General features: G+C 39.9%; 1 protein-coding gene across 1 annotated transcript; it reads left to right on the top strand.

Annotated features, from left to right (window-relative positions):
* Positions 1-1,911: 1,911 nt before the first annotated feature.
* LOC5572402 (zinc finger protein 853) lies at positions 1,912-17,632 on the top strand. Its single transcript, XM_001660294.2, has 2 exons — positions 1,912-2,520; positions 15,805-17,632. The coding sequence occupies exons 1-2, from the start codon at positions 2,206-2,208 to the stop codon at positions 16,888-16,890; spliced, it is 1,401 nt and encodes a 466-aa protein (XP_001660344.2). The 5' UTR covers positions 1,912-2,205; the 3' UTR covers positions 16,891-17,632.

The raw sequence follows: 17,632 nt of genomic DNA, 5'->3' as shown, positions 1-17,632 counted from the left end.
TGCAAAAATTTTCAAAGAATGTTAGATTGATTTAAAATATTGGTCGATCCAATGCTTATTCAGTGTCCCGATTTTAAGTAAAAATTAGTAAACAAAATTCAAAAAATGTTTTTGTCAAAACTTGTTTGAAGTAAGAATAACTCATTGTCTTTCGAATGCTATAGAGAGTTTCAATTGCACGTGTAATCACAGAGAAATAGACAAAACACTTTTGTGTGTTTTTGAAAGGCTGAACCCAAACTTTTGCACAGGAGTTTATTTTAACTTTCTTTGTAATGTATATTGGCTCCTAAAAGCAGTCCAAGTAACAGTTTTAATTTGGAAATATTTCTTTAAAGTGTTTAGGAATTAAACGTATATCAAGAGCCTGAGAGAGTTAAAGCTACACCAATGCACTCATACTTGTACTTACTTGATGGGCTACAATACGCTACGATGAATTTTCTGCGCCGAATGGATGAGTCTTCTCCACTGGGCTCGGTTCTGGTTCAATCGCTTACAGTCGCCCTCAACGTTAAGAGCCCTTAAGTCCTCATCAACTGCAAAAAGCCATCGTTTGCTCGGTCTTCCAAGAAGTCGGAGGCCTCGTTCGGGTTCCCTGTTGAATATTATCTTTGCTTGTCGTTCTTCCGAGACCAGCCCAACGCAGCCTGCCGTGTTTTATCCACTTTACTTCACGTTCAAACACCCCGAAAGCAATTAGGTCGACTTTCTTAATATTCTTAGCTTATTCAATGAAAACTGATTGGCAAGGTGACAAAGATTTACAAGTAAAGGAATAACAATATTTTATTTTATTTTATTAATGTACATGGGGACAGGGGCCATGTGCGCCTCCATAAGTTTGAAAAATCAGACCTTCCATAATACACCGGGGTATTGGAGTTTGGGAAGTAGGAAACGCAACATCTTTGACCAGAAGGTTCTTTAACTTTTGCTTCTACTCTAGACTTCCACTACACGTATGAATGATGCAAGGTCATTAGAACATTAATATGTCATACATACAGCGGTAGTGAAGTGTTTTGCCTAAGGATATTGGAAAGGAGGGATTTAGTGTGGTGTTTTATAACAAATTTGTAATCAGTTAAATAATTGGTTTATCTGTATTACCTTTTAATTAGTAATAAGAATTTTAACAAAAAAAAGTGGTATTTATCGTTTACGCTGCCATGGCAAGGGATATCCTTCCTCTCCGATGAATTATTCTTTGGATATGCGGGTTGGACATGAAAACACAGATAAGAAGAAAAGAAATGTTAGTGATTGTTATGTTTTATAGCAGTATCGGCTTACATTGAAGTCATACAAAAGTCGCTCTTTGGATTCCCAATATTACAATTCCCATGCAGCTTCCGAGAAACCATGACAATGATCTCTGTGCGCCTTGTACGGCATCTTCTTCTATGTATGAAGTTTCTTAAGTGGTAAATCAATCGTTCAGGTATATCAAAATACATTAATAAATCATGTATGCATACATGATTAAATATGAAATACATCATCAAATCGTGACAAATTTAATCCTATTTTTCTTTGATACTTAATAAGATAAGTGATGTTGGTACCAAATTACACCAATGAGTTTTAATAATAACTTCATATCGGCATGGGCACTAAAATAATTGGGTTAAGAAAACTTCAATTCAAGGGTTAAACGTAATATCAGAGGCTGAAGTGCCTTCTGGCTCTGAGCTCAAGATACGCCACTGCCCATCATTATTATATGCAATCTATTGCAACATATAAATTCATACAAAACACCAAGAAACGACATATTTTTTTACCTTAAGTTTTAGCCCTTAACTACCCATCACTCAATAGCAGTGTATGGCCACTCTGTTTCTGCTAGTCTCCGCCGCGGATATGACCGGCGCTCATCGGTCTACCTGTCCCTCAAATCTCCGCGCTCCGCCTTTTCTGCGTTCAACATCTACCTCTCCAATATCTGACAGTTGCATACCAGAAGAAGAAAGAAAAACTTGTTATGCAGTCGCGGTGCATAAGTTTGGAATGTCAACATAATGGTGTTGTAGCTGGGTTGCATAGCGTTTTCGTGTGATTTTGTAACACTGCTACGTGTGCCGTAATAGGGTTCTGTGAGTGCGTAGCGCGTCCGCAGAAATCGAGTTCAATCGAGAGATTGCGAAAGTCTACGGTCCGAATCTTGGGGGTTGTGTTGTAGTGTGTAAATGTGGTGCAACGATGCCGGGAGGAATCGAAATCCTGCCAAGTTCCTCGCAGAATGTTCCTCTGAACTTAAACACCCTTCATCATCACCATAATCATCGAGGAGTGAATGGCGTTGGCAATGATGCTGCTGCTGCTAGTGCTGGTGTTGTTACCTGTGATGATGACGATGAAGTGGGTGTTGGATCGATCATTCCCGATCGTACGGGGAAGCATAGCTTCTGTCGACTGTGTCTTACCCATGCGGACGCGCTGAACCCGTTGTTCCCTCCGGATGCTGCTCCGGATCGAACTCTGCTGGCACAGATCTTGGACTGCGTTGAGGTGCAGGTGAGTAGAGGGGCGGGTGTGGTGGGGATACAGGACTGGTAGAACATAAGAATCTTAAAAACAGGAAGAATAATTGCCTGAAAAAGGATATGAAACAGGAACAAATAAGAGGACAAACATGAAACCAAGAAAATAGAAACCAAAGGGAGATAATAATTTTTGCAAGGATTTACCTAAGGTCTTAATAAAAGTTAATTATAATCTTGATGGGCTTGGATGGGCTTCGCGCAGTAGAAACGGACACGGAATCAGTGCATTTCTGTCAGTTCCATTTTGCCCGCATTTGCTGAATGTCCTTAACGTTGTTCGACGCAGTACCTAACTGCTTTGTAATTGCCCAGTCTTTTTCGATTGATCGAAATCCAGGACAATTCAGAGGATTCATTAACTTGGGGACAAAATCGATCTAGGGAAAGTGTACCAGTTATGGCCATAGTGGTTCCCTGTATGGCCATACGTGTAATTTCGATAACTTACACATTTTAAATTTGTTTGAATGTTTAAACATCAAGATATATCTTAAAGCTTACAACTACAACACACAAAATCTTTCAAAATGTGAAAATATTCAAGAAATCCCGTATGGCGAAATAGGGAACCACTATGTCCATAACTGGTACACCTACCCTAGTTAGCAGCATACTACACCAGAACCACTTACCCCTGTTATTGTCGAGGATGTGACGAATGGTTCCGTTTTCAGGCCATAACTTACCAAATCGTGGCCTTCTTCGAGAACTATATGTTTCGTCATCGATCAAAGTGCAGACCTTGCGTTACCTCGAAACTAGGTCATAAAAGATGCACTACCACGGAATTCTGTTCCATGTGCCTTGTACGATTTGCACATTCCTTGGCAAGGATGTTCTGCACCGGTTTAACGCAACACCTTGATGCGCAGCTGATGATTCCTGGTTCCAGTTCGTAGGTCCTCGAAATCTTTTCCACACTCAAGTTTTCTTGTAGGTTTTAAGCACTCGACAAACTAGGTGTTTTCGGAATCTTCAGCATTTTAGCCAGCTTGTAATCACTCCAAATTCTCCAGGTGTTTGTGCACAATATTTTTTCTTATTTAGATTTCCATTTGACGATATTTCTGGACGCGATCGTCTAATTTGATTAAACTTGCGCTACTATAGAAGTGTAACCCAGGGTTATACAACCCGTGGTACGTGGACCACTAGGGGGCCGTGACGACTTCCCAAGGGGTCCGCGAAGCTATTTGTAAATAACTGTCGTTATTCTTGATTCATTAATAAATGTGGGGAATCGCTTTTTTCGAAAAAAAAAAATACACTAAGGTCTTTTTTACACGGTTCCCCGTGCCGTGCAAAAATATTCCTCGCAAAAAAAACCGTGCTAATTCCGGAATAAGTGTAAAAATAAACCGTGTTAATTCTGGAATCTGTGGAAAAGGTACCGTGTTAATTTTGAAATCCGTGTAAATAAGAAAAAAAACCGTGTTAATTCCGAAATCCGTGTAAATAAGTAAAAAAAACCGTGATAATTCCGAATTCCGTGCAAAAAAAAAGTACCGTGTAAATTCCGAAAGGCGTGTAAAAAACCGTGTAAAAATAAAACGTGCAAAAAAACCGTGTAAAAAAAAAACTTTACTGTAATTATCATACTTCATATTTTTGAAAAAAGAAAACTATATAATTTTAAAATATAACTTGTTTTGGTTTTGTTTTAAACACCACGCCATTCTATCAATAAGAGATTTTCAACCTTATTTTATTAGAATTGGAAAATGAAGCTAACAACTTTCCAAGATTTACAAGAGAAAGTTTTCAACATCGGCAGCTAGATATATATTAGCCAGTATTACTTGTAATTACATATTTCAAACAAAGTTCCTAGCGAACTTTTTGGGTTTCCTAGCGAACTTTTTGGGAATTGAAAATGTCTGATATGGTTCAATGTCTCCATCTTTGGCGGGACGCTCTCGAATCTACCAGCAGGATTTTTGGATCTGGAAGTAGTCGACGGCAAACTTGCTCGTCCATGCTTATTCATCACCGGACACCGGAGATGTTCAGGATTTTCCGAAGTCATGTCCAAATGACATTTTCTCTGACGCTTGATTTTTTGTGCGGTGTGAAGATTTATAGATATTTACTATTTTCCTAGAAACTAGAACTGACCGGAAGTTGAATGCCGCTGGACGTATTAAAATTCGTTGAAAATCTTCAGAAATATGACCATTTACATTGTGGTGATGTGTGAATCTAAATATCGAGATAGTACTGTATCTGGGATGCAAGAAAGTGAGAGGATAATAAAAACAGTAATGGCGAGCAACACGTCTGTGTTTATATTTTACTGGACTGTAAATATCACAAATTGACGACGAGGCTGGTTGTTTATCGGGAAAATAAGAGTTCTTGTGGTTTAATAAATTCGTTAACATTCGAGGTAAGTTGGATTTATGCGGAATAATTCACGATAATCATCAAAACTGATGGTTTGTATAGATTGTTTTGGCTACCGCGACGAGTCAGTGGCAATTGGCTACCACGACAAGACAGTGGGCTATCGCGACGTGAAAGCGACAATTGGTTACCGCGACGTGAAAGCGGATATTGGCTACCACGACGAGAGAGTGGCTTAGGGCTATCGCGACGTGGAAGCGACGATTGGCTACCGCGACGTGGAAGCGGATGTTGGCTACCGCGATAAGACAGCGGCGAACGGCTACCGTGACGTGATAACGGGTATTGCGAAGTCGTAGATGATTGATTGAGATTGTGGCTACAAAAGGTATGTTGAAACTTGTTACATAAAACATAAAATTACGACTTGGGAATTTCGTAGGATGGATGGAAGTAAAGCGTTTTCAAACCTCCCCCCGTTCTCCTTCGCTGGAGTTGAACTCACTGATCGAAGGCAGAAATGGCATACCTGGAAGAGAGGTTTTGAAATTTGCCTCCGAACGGCAAAGATAAAGGATGCTACTGAGAAAAAAGATATTTTGCTGGGTCAAGGCGGCTTCGAACTTCAGGAGATTTTCTTTAACATCCCTGGGGCAGACGTCAGTGAGGATAAGGAGAATAATATCGATCCTTACGATGTGGCTATCAGCAAACTCGATGATTATTTTGCTCCACAGCGTCATGAGGTTCACGAAAGGTACATCTTTTGGGCTATGAAGCCAGAGCAAGGCGAAACACTGTCGAAGTTCATAATGAGAACTCAAATCCATGCAAGTAAGTGCGATTTCGGAAAAAGTGCATCTGAAAGCGCAGATAAAGCTGTCGTCGATAAAACACTGCAATTCGCTCCTGCTCATTTGAGGGAGAAGCTACTTCAAGTGGCTGACCTCACCTTAGAGGAGGCTATAAAACAAGTGAATGCTTACGAAACAAGCCAAGCCGCTAGTGATCAAATAAGTGGACAAAGTGTGCCTAATCAGCAGGTGAAAACTGAATATGTTCAGCGAGTTGCAGCTCGATGTCGTTTTTGTGGCAAATCTCATGGTCCGCAACAGCAGTGTCCTGCTTGGAACAGATCTTGTTCTTTTTGCGGAAAGCGTGGCCATTTCCAAGCGGTTTGTTTTGATAAGCCAAGTACCAGCAGTGGAACGTCACCTGGAGGCATTGGAAAGGTCGCTCCAAAACGTACGATGCCAGTTTATGTCAAAGGGAGTTATGATAAACACTCATCTACGCAACCGAAACCGTTTGCCAAACATCCACGTAAACCAGTATACCGTCAGTTGAATGCGATTGAGGATAGCAGCATGGAGGAGGATCAAATTAGAGGGTCTTGTTTCCCGGACCCGAAAAAATCCCGGGATTCGGGATTTTATTTTTAAAAATCCCGGGATTTCCCGGGATCCCGGGACAAAAATCAAATGTTTCCAAAACGACTATAGCGCGACCAGAGCGCGTATTGAAGCTTTGTTTAGTCTTATAGAACAGTTTCACAATACCCGAACCTGTTTTCGAAGGTTAAGTTGAATTATAATAGACAAAAACAATGCTGTCTTAGATTTCATTCATCAATATATTTTCTATCTGCAGTTGAAGTCAACGGGCATTTATTACAGTTGATTTCAATCGTGATGTATAAGGTATAGTATAGGTGATACCAATCACTCTCAAATTTTACCACATCTTTTAAAATCTATTCTCATGATTATGCAACTTGTTTACATTGTTGTGTCAAATCTTCATGCATTTAAATTGTTGGTATGACAAACACAGACAAATTCGTCCTGGAAAATTGTATGGTGCACCGGGCAAACTAAAAAGGGTACGGAAAGATAAAATGGCAGTAACAAAATTTTAATATGATGAATAATTCAAGTACCAAAGAATTTATTGACAAAAGGAACAAACCGTAGAGTAACCTACAGTTTATTGGACAACACATAACTAATATAAAAGAAAAAAGAAAGCATAAGTGGCCCTTAGCTTCAATAAAACGCTTATTGAGTAAAATAAATGCAATAACCAAAATGCATTCCTGTATCAACAGTCAGCGGAAAAAAACATGCAGCTTGTTCTGTGCCATTATTTAAAAATAATACAATATTTTCTAGCTCAACATGCAATTTCGGGAAATCCCGGGATTTTCAAAAATATCCCGGGATTCGGGATTTTTTAGATCCCGGGATTTCCCGGGATTTTTGTCCCGGGATTCCCGGGACAAGACCCTCTAGATCAGATAGAATATGTGGAAATGGTGTGGTCTGAAAAGGAACGAGATGAGCTGCTGTGGGCCGAAGTCGGAGGCGTTCTGATTGAGATGCAAATCGATTCCGGCGTTCAATCGAACATCATTGATGACAGTACGTGGAAAATTATGACTACGAATGGAGTTCAGATGGTCGGAGGTACTCAACGTGCGGATCGGAAATTCAAAGCATATGCACAGAAAGACTGTTTGGAGGTACCCCACATGTTTGAGGCGGAAATAGTCGTTCATGACAAACAGAAGGTGTTGAAGGCTATGGCACGGTTCTATGTCGTGAAAGACGGGCCACAACCTCTTTTGGGGAAGCGAACTGCCATTGAACTCGGAGTTTTGATAGTTGGCCTCCCGAGCCAGCACGAATCAATACACAGTGTGAAAGTTGGTCAGCCGTTTCCAAGAGTTCGAGGAATAAAAATTCACTTGCCTGTCGATAACTCGGTAACGCCCGTTGCACAGCGATTGCGTAGACTTCCTTTTGTAACACTTGAACGAGTTGAGGAAAAATTGGACGAGCTGCTATCGAAAGATGTCATTGAGAAGGTTTCGGGACCCAGTAAGTGGGTATCACCAATGGTTATTGTGGTGAAGGATAGCGGGGATATACGGCTGTGCATTGATATGCGACAAGTTAACAAGGCCGTCCTCCGCGAAACACACCCATTGCCTACTCTCGAAGATATTCGCTGGAAGCTGAATGGTGCAACATACTTTTCGAGGCTAGATATCAGAGAAGCCTTCCACCAGCTGGAGCTGGATGAGGAAAGCAGGCCGATAACCACTTTCATAACTCATAAGGGTGAGTAAGTTTTAACGTTTTGTTTTGCTTAATATTTTGAATTGGAAATAAATATTCACATAAATGAATTCCTCAAAAAGTAATTGAGAATTGTTCTTTAATTATTCAAGGGTTGTATCCTGTCTTCAAAATCTCCTTTGCATTACGTTGCTTTGATCTATAAATCAGGGAGAAGAAAAATGCACACTCCTCTTTTCCCAATCCAACATTGCTTTGATTTGCTCCTATCATTTCGTGAAAATACTGCATCAATGATCTAGAAAAATATCAACTCCTTCTGTTGGGCGAATATGTCTAGTAGGCATAGCAACCGCACGATTATCGTTTCATTGCGTGGTTGAAAACTGTCAGAATGCGGTTGTTTGCGGGTGAAAATGTTCATTGTTGTAAAATAGGTTCAGTATTTTATAATGCAAATCAAATTTGATTTGGTTTTATTGTATTTTATTGTTGCTTTTCTTTTCTTATAGGAAACACTGAATGAATGGTAACAAGATATAAAACGACTCTATATTAATAGCCATGCAATTTGGTCGAGGCTTGTCCGTTATGGCGCCAGATGGGAACCTGAAGCCCCAAAATAAACATATTCTGTACCTTATGCCTTTTTTTTTGCAATCTTTTTGACAAATGGCAACATCTAACCTACTTTCGGTTTTTTTATTCATGAATCGTTCCCAGTAATAGTTCACTTATTGCGTGCGACATGTTCACCTAAAACTACCATCATATGACACATATCGAATCTTAGACCCAAAATTCCTCAACATCGCTTAAATTATTAAGAGCTATGATAAGTTAGATTTAGATTCAGCTATCAAGATCGACTAAATGCTTCCCTTTGAGCCCCTACCCACTTCATTTAAATTATTCAATCTTGAAATTCTCCCTTCTAATCACCATCCTAAAGGTAAGCGGGGTTATCACAGATACTCTTTAGTGATGTTAAACTCGGTCGAAAAAGTAAATTCCTTGTATGGAATTATTATATGGACATCAGCAAATTTTCGCAGCATTCGATTACTGAATCGAGCATTTTAAATCATGTGGTGCAATATCCGAATGGCAAACATATTCTAATCCAGATCAGCTGAAATGATTTGCATCAATGATGCAATACTTTAGATCAAATGATCACAGGAGCATTGAAATGCGAGGATTCAAATTCATCATTTGGAAATGAAAATTTTCAAGGCATGCTTTTTAATTCTCTCTTGCGCAATGATGGTTTCGGAAGACTGGTTGTATCGATACAATCGCCTGGTTTTTGGAATATCCTGTGCTCCAGAGATGTTCCAAAAAGTCATGGAACAAATCTTCGATGACTGCGAATGTGCAGTCAATTTCATTGACGATATAATCGTGTTCGGGAAAACTGAAAAAGAACACGACGAATCGCTTGAAAAAGTTCTGAGCAAAATGCGTGATTATGGAATATTACTGAATCATGAAAAGTGTGCTTTTAAACTGAATGAGATTGACTTTTTGGGTCATCACTTTGATGCAAACGGGATGATTCCTGCTCATTCTAAAGTTGAAGCCATTAAAACCTTTCGGACGCCTGTTAATGCAGAAGAAGTACGCAGTTATTTGGGACTGGTGAACTACGTTGGCGCTTTTATACCAGATCTGGCAACGATTTCGTTTCCTTTGAGAGAGTTGACGAAAAACAAGGCTGAATTCAAGTGGGGTAAAGATGAGCAAAAAGCTTTCGAGCAGCTGATTAACTTGATAAGCAATGTGGAAACACTATCCCATTTCGACCCAAATTTGAAAACGAGAGTAGTAGCTGATGCGTCCCCAGTTGGTTTGGGAGCTGTTCTTCTGCAGTTCCCTGATGAAAATCCTAGGGTCGTTATGTACGCTAGCAAAAGCCTTACAGAAACAGAACGACGATATGCCCAGACCGAGAAAGAAGCCTTAGCGCTTGTCTGGGCAGTCGAAAGGTTCCAGATATACCTTATTGGTATTCGGTTTGACCTTGAGACCGACCACAAGCCCTTAGAGGCAATATTTTCACCAGATTCCACACCTTGTTTGCGCATAGAACGATGGGTATTGAGACTGCAGGCGTTCAGTTATGATGTTGTATATAGAAAGGGTAAATCTAACATCGCCAACCCGTTGTCTCGACTTTCTCAGCCAACAGAAATTGAACCGTTCGACCCTGACTCAGAAGTATACATACGGAATGTTGTAGAACTAGCAGCTGTGGACATAGATGAGTTGGAAAACGCCTCTGCTAAGGATATTGAAATTTGTGAGTTGCGGGAGTTTCTCGACCGTGACGTTTGGAACTATACCTCTGAGATTATCAAGCCATACCATTTTTTGCGGAACGAACTTGGGAAAGTAGGTGACTTGGTTGTCCGTGGCTCACGATTAATAGTGCCAAAATGTTTGAGGGAACGTATGGTTCATCTGGCACACGAAGGCCACCCCGGGCGCACAAAAATGCAGCAGCGGTTGAGGAATACGTGTTGGTGGCCAGGAATGGACGAAGCTATTTTGCGAGTAGTAGATTCATGTGAGGGATGTCGGGTGGTTAGTCAACCAAATCGGCCAGAACCTATGGTAAGACGACAATTGCCGGAGTCTCCGTGGATCGATGTAGCCATAGATTTTCTTGGACCACTTCCGTCCGGAGATTATCTGTTGGTAATCATCGATTACTTTAGCCGATATAAGGAGGTTGAGGTTCTGAGGAAAATAACAGCGAGTGAGACTATTGATCGTTTGGAGAAGATATTTGTCAGATTGGGATATCCGCGAACGATAACTTTGGACAACGGCCGACAATTCGTTAGCTTAGAATTCGAGAAGTACTGCAAAAATCGGGGAATCGTGCTAAACAAGACCACGCCGTATTGGCCTCAAGAAAATGGCCTTGTAGAGCGCCAAAACCGGTCGTTGATCAAAAGGCTAAAAATAAGCCAGGCGTTGAAACAAGACTGGAAGCAAGATTTACTGACCTATTTGTCCATGTATTATTCAACTCCTCACTCTACAACTGGCAAGACTCCAAGTGAGTTGATGTTCGGGAGAAACATTAGAACAAAACTACCGTCATTGCAAGACTTGGCCACTGCAGTGATGCCAACGGATTACAGAGATCGAGATCTGGAAGCGAAAGAAAAAGGAATGGAAGCAGAGAACGTTCGTAGAAAGGCAAAAGTGTCGGAGATAAAAGTGGGTGATAAAGTTTTAATGAAAAATTTACTACCAGGGAACAAGTTAACTCCAACATTTGATCCAGCCGTTTTGACAGTAATAGAGAAGCAAGGACCACGCGTTACAGTCCAGAATACCGTCACAAAGAAGTCCTATGATCGAAATTCCAGTCATCTTAAGCGGTTGCCTTCACAAGAAGAATTTCCTGAGAGCGGAGGGAAAACTGGTGCTTCAGTTGAAGTTGAGGTTGCTGAGATCATGAAATCACCAGTGAGCGGAAACGACACGATGGAACAAGCACAAGAACCAGATGTTGCAGAAACAAACCTAGATGCTCTACGAGGCAAATCTCGGAGAGTGATCAGAAGGCCCATCAGATTTGAAGATTGCGTCACTGATTTTGAGTCATAAATGATTAATAAATGAAGGGGAGATGTGGTGATGTGTGAATCTAAATATCGAGATAGTACTGTATCTGGGATGCAAGAAAGTGAGAGGATAATAAAAACAGTAATGGCGAGCAACACGTTTGTGTTTATATTTTACTGGACTGTAAATATCACATACATAAAACAGGTTCCGGAAAATATGGTCAGCTGGTTAGTTCTAGTGACTAGGAAAATTTTAAACATCTATATAACTTTACATCGCACAAAGATACAAGCGACAGAAAAAAATGCCATTTGGACATAACCTCGGAAAATCCGGAAGTCCTCCTGTGTCTGGTGGCCAATATGCATGGCCAAGCAAGTTGCTGGAACAAGATCAAATTTGCCGTTGCCTGCTTCCGGATGCATCCCATTTTTTTCATAAAATTATGAGCATTCGAATTTGGACAAAATTTTGCATATTTAAATCATTTTGCCTATCTCCTGTAGATTCTGAGTGGACTTAGTGAGCTCCAGAGAATCATAGCAGAACTCTTACATTATCTGTAGTGGATTACAGGCCTGCCTTTTGGGAGTACCTGCTGTTTCAATGAAGATCGTTCTATAATCTTTGATTTCAAGCACATCAATTTTATGTGGTCCGCACCATGTTAGAAGAACTTTGAAGGGGGTCACCAGTTCAAAACGGTTGAAAATCACTGTTGTAAACTAACCACTGTCGAAGGTTCTAGATTCCCAACAATAGAGCGGTGCGTAACAATTTACATTTGTTTAGAAAATCCGTCTTAAGAAGAGTTTTTTTATTCCTTGTGAAATCACATGTTTTACTGTTCATTTTACTGGGCGATCCCAATATCTTCAAAAAATTGAGAAATCGTGGTTCACTAAACATGGTGTATTTCTATAGAATCAATACGATGCGAAACGATATCATTTACAAATGAAACTCTTGCGATTTCACGCCACTCTTACAAAGTTTGTATGTCAATAAGCATGCAGCGTGATTTGTAGGGTGGAAGTGGAAATGATGTCCAACCTAATTTACGAAGAGACTATAGTAGAAATTGTTTTCTAATCTTTCTTCGTGTGTGATTGAGAAAGGAGACCCTACCATACAAGTTCTAACTGTGTATGGGTCATGAAAGTTGTAGCGGAAGCGTTTTATGAACCCTAGCATGTTATTAGCCCTGTGAATTATTGTATTGTAGTGGTCTACGAAAGAAAGCTTAGAGTCTAAGATTACTCCTAAGCAATGCTGGAAAGCGTCAATGTAAAAAGAGGGTGCCGCGAGACTTTTACATAGATGCTTCGCTCACTGTCATCGGACGGCGAGACAATGACAGAAGCTTTCTTCAAATTCTCATCATTTTTCCGTCGCTACGGCTTGTGACGGAATTGTAAGCTAGACCACTTTTATTTCATTATCAGATATGATTGTTATTTATATCGCTAGAATTTTGAAAGGATATCCACTTTACTTAACAAACACATTTGCTTTCCCAAATTTTCCAAAATCAGATAGAAATTTTAAATGCAAAACAATTTTACAATTGCTCTCATGAGAGCCTCGTCATTGCGACCTGAAGGAGTGAGCACATGAAATATAGCTTCACCTAGTGACAGTGAGAAGACTGGATTCGTCAGTGTCGCAAGCCGGTCATGGTTCTTAACAGCCCTGCTCCCAACTCCCTTACTCTTTCACATTTTTCCACATTTTGATTTCCCAATGAAATACGTGGTTTCCATTGTCTATCGCATTCAATGAATAGTCAACAAATTGAATTAACCCTTTTACCAGCAGCTTCAATTTTGGACCGTAAAAAATATTTCAAACGCTATAACTTTTTTGTTTCTTGATGTTTTTGCACCATTTTTTCACATGTTCTCAAAAAAATCTTATATTTTAAGAATCTGCGTCGATATTGATCATTAGTCTTCTACTTTTGAAGATATTCCGATGTTCATTGAGAGACCGACATTCCCCATATGAAGTGTCTTTGGTCGTCTTTCGTTTTTAGCAAATTCATCAAAAAAAAAACCACCACTCTGAGTGCTACAAACTTAAATGCTTATTAAAATCGACGCAGATTCTGAAACTAGAAATTGACGCTTATATTGTGCTGTTCGGTTATCCAATCCGCATGGTTATTAAATTAATCAACTCATTACGCTCGTCTAGCATACAAGAGTACTGGGTTCAAATCCCAGCCGAGCACGTGGATTTTTTTTTTATTATTTCACCCATAATTTGTCTATCTTTACCACGCGTATCAATTCCAGTCATTTTAATAACAGGTTATAAATTTAAGTCAAGTTCCAGAACCACGTTGTTTATTCCATTCTGAACGTATAAGGGTCATTTTGATTTTTTTTTTAATTGTTTTTAAGTACCGGAATACACATATTTTTAAGAAAGAATTATCTTGTTATACAATCATAAGAAATATAAAGTACGACCGTTACGTAATAGAAAATATATCTGAAACTAAATAAGAATATTTAGGATACGGTCGACTGATAAGAATCCTGAAAGGGTTTTAATGAAAGGTTTCTGATAAGTTCCCTGGAATATTTCAGATGAAATCCCTGAAAAGTTTTGATAAGCACCCTAGAAGGTTTCAAATAGAAACCCTGGACAGTTTCTGGTGATAATACTGGAAGGTTTCTGATGAAAATACTGGAAATATTGCAATGAGCATCCTGGAAAAATTGAAATCTTTGAAATTCCCGGAATTTCAGATGAGACCGCTACAATATGTCTGATGAGGACTGATACTGGGAAAATTCTGATAAAAACCAAAACAAGATTTCTGATGAGAATCCAGAAACAATTTGAATAGACGTCCTGGAAAGACACTGTTGAATATTTAACCTGGAAGGATTCTGAAGAAAACCAAATGGTAATATTTTGATGACAATTACGAAAGGATTCATACGAGAATCCTGTAGATATTCAGATGAAAATACTGGAACGAATCTGATGAAATCCTTAAAGGATTCTGATGAGAATCGAGAGAGGATTCTGATGAGAACTTTAAAAAGATTTTGAAGATCCTAGGAAAATTTCTGTTCCTACGAGGATTCTGACAAGCATTTCGAGAGATGATCTCTGATGAGAATCTGAGAGTATTCCGGTGAGAATTCTGATGAGAATCCTGAGATAATTCCAAACAGAATCATGAGCGTATTTTGATGAGAATCCAGCGATATAAAGCTGATATGAATCCTGTGATGATTTTGATGAATTCTGATTAGAATCATGAACAGATTTTTTTTAAAGAGACACGGACACCGTTAAATGTCGGAAATTTCTTAAAAATGCGAAAAATTGGGCATTATTTTTTGAAATCATCAGTCATGCGGGGTTATCAATTCTAGCAATATTTTGAATTTTGTTGGACTTTCAGGATCACTAGTAATGCTTACTTATAGTGATTGTTAAGACCAACAGTGTTTTGATTTGTTTTGGCTTTATATGTATATTAATATTGCTTGTAAACCTGAATAAAATTGATTATAATTAAGTGTCTAAAAGATAGGTATATCGTCTAGCTCCAACCTCTGTAGGGGTATGTGGCGGAACCATCATCATCATCATAACTATCTTTGTTTAAAATATTTTCTGCCCAAGTTGGCTCATCTCAGAAAGAACGTTTTTTAATATGCTTGCATCACTGACAAATAGTTTGATTAAATTTGATTTTTTTATACATGGATTAATCAGATATAATGAGGGGAAAATTTCTCATATCGGACTATTATTGCGAACACACCGAAAAAGAGCCAAAAAGGTTGGGCAGGCCTTCTATATAGGATTTTCTTAAGTGCTCCCTGGAGAAATCACTAAAAGAATTAAAACTACAAATTGAACTTTAACACTTCAATTTTTGCAAAAAAAAAAATCCAGAAGAATTCCTGACACTTTTCCCCTGTGTAATAATCGCGTAATAGTCTTTGTTTCTCTGGAGCAGGACTGACATAAACTCCTTGGCGATGCAAAAATGAGCCGATTTCGAGGTTTTTTCTGAGGAGTAAAAAAAGTCAAAAAAATCACAACACGGATCCTCAAACAATTCGAGTTAGAATGCATTAAAAATGTGAGGATTTTTTCGGGTATTCTTTTTCTCTTGCTTATATCACCAAGTATCTTAGAACAGACCTGCTACCAGCCCTGGGATACAACATCCAATAAGATAATAATTTATTTCGATTTTCTCCTATTCCACGTAGATAACTCTTCCGGATGACATCAAAGCGCTGATCTGCACTGACTGCGTTCAACAGGTCTACGCATTCGCCAACTTCAAGGAGCTTTGCAAGAGCAATGATAAGCTACTCAAGAGTCAGACATTCACTCACGAAGACTCCGATGACAATGAATGTAGTGCCAGTGGCGTAACTTCTCCGGTGGGAACCAATGTCTACTCGGAAGACGCTTCGTCTACTCCGGATGCTAGCGTGTTCGAGAAGCTGTACGAACAAGGAGTGGAAGTTGAAGCAATTGGACAGCCAGCTGGTATGCTTCGATGCCAGGATTTCGCATCGCTGAATCCAGAAGATCGGGAAGCCGAACGAAAGGCTAAAAATGCTGCTAGGATGCGTCGTTGGAGAATGCGCCAGCGTGAGAAGCAGGAGAAACAGATGGTCCCGGATGCCGAGCCAGAGCAATCCGAACCTATCGTTAAAGTTGAACAGCAGGAGTTACTTGAACTCAAACAACAGGAAGAAGCCCTCCGAATGCAGCAGATTCAAGAGATGTTTGCAATCCTAGCCCAGCAGCAGCTGCGTCAGGTTGAAGCAGAAATTAGAAGACTTAAAGGTGGCGTCCAAAGCGCGCCAATTCCTCAGATTCCTCTGGAGTCGCTGATCAAATCTGAACCTCAACACGATGAAGGACAATCGAGCCGTCAAACCTCACCTACCTCGGATCAGCAGATGGCCTCGTTGCGTAGATCCCGAGCGGAGTATATGCGCAAATGGCGCGCCAAGCGATCCCAATCACAGCAACAACAGCAGCAGAACCAGCAGCAAGCCACGGCCCTGTTCGGTATGGTCGGACGCCCTCCAACCATTTCGCCGGCTCCGGGCGAAACGGAGAAATTGGCCATCCAGCGGCACAATCGTGCCGAGTACATGCGCCGTTGGAGACGCGAACGGCTAAAACAGGAACTCAGCCCGGAGGAGTTTGACGATTGGTGCTCCAAGAGTGAACAACGACGTCGATTCCGCGAGTGGCAAACAGTGCGAGAGAGCGCTTCTTCGGCCGGAGACGAAACAATGGACTACGCCGAACTGGAACCGGGCATCCGAAGTTGACCGATTGTTCGTTGCTGGTAGAAATTTGCTGCCCTCTTCCATGTGCTGCTGCTGAACGAAATGAGATTTTGATGAAGCGAAGAAAATGATTACGATTTATAACGGTGAAAGGAGTTCTCCCCTCTAGCTCTGATTATATTTTAAAATGGCCAAGGCGCGCACAAAAGCACACATTACACAGTATTTCGTTTTAGTATTATTCTCTACGAGTTCTCGCAAAGCTGATCTTGAACATACAAAATGTATACCTACTTATATACAGGACTTTTTTTTACCATACTCTGTAGTACGCAATGTAATACGTAAACTTGAGATTAGGTTTGGTTCGATGACATTATTCACGCCATTTTCAATTACACAACACTCTCTACTATGCAGTATTTGCAATGATTATAAGGATAATAAGGATTTACATGCTACTCAGTTTTAGAGCGGATAGGTCAAGCGGAAATTTAAAATATAAGAAACAACCAGTATATGATACGTAGCATAGCATAATACTCCAGTGACTCATAGCAAGAGATGTCGACCGCAATACAACTACCTATTGATCACATATTCATTCACTACCTACCCGTTTTGGTAGCTATTATTAGTAGACTTACTACATACTAGGATTAGCGATAGTAGTAATCCATAGAGAGAGAAATACTACTACGGCAAAACGACGAACAGATACCTATACTGCTTACCTCGTGGAAACACTAACAATAAAATGCAACAATAAAAAGCAATGAAGCAA

This window comes from Aedes aegypti, chromosome 3, assembly GCF_002204515.2.
Source record: "Aedes aegypti strain LVP_AGWG chromosome 3, AaegL5.0 Primary Assembly, whole genome shotgun sequence".
Classification (NCBI taxonomy): domain Eukaryota; kingdom Metazoa; phylum Arthropoda; class Insecta; order Diptera; family Culicidae; genus Aedes; species Aedes aegypti.
Note: the sequence above shows the minus strand (reverse complement) of the source record. Positions and strands in the feature narration are given on the sequence as shown.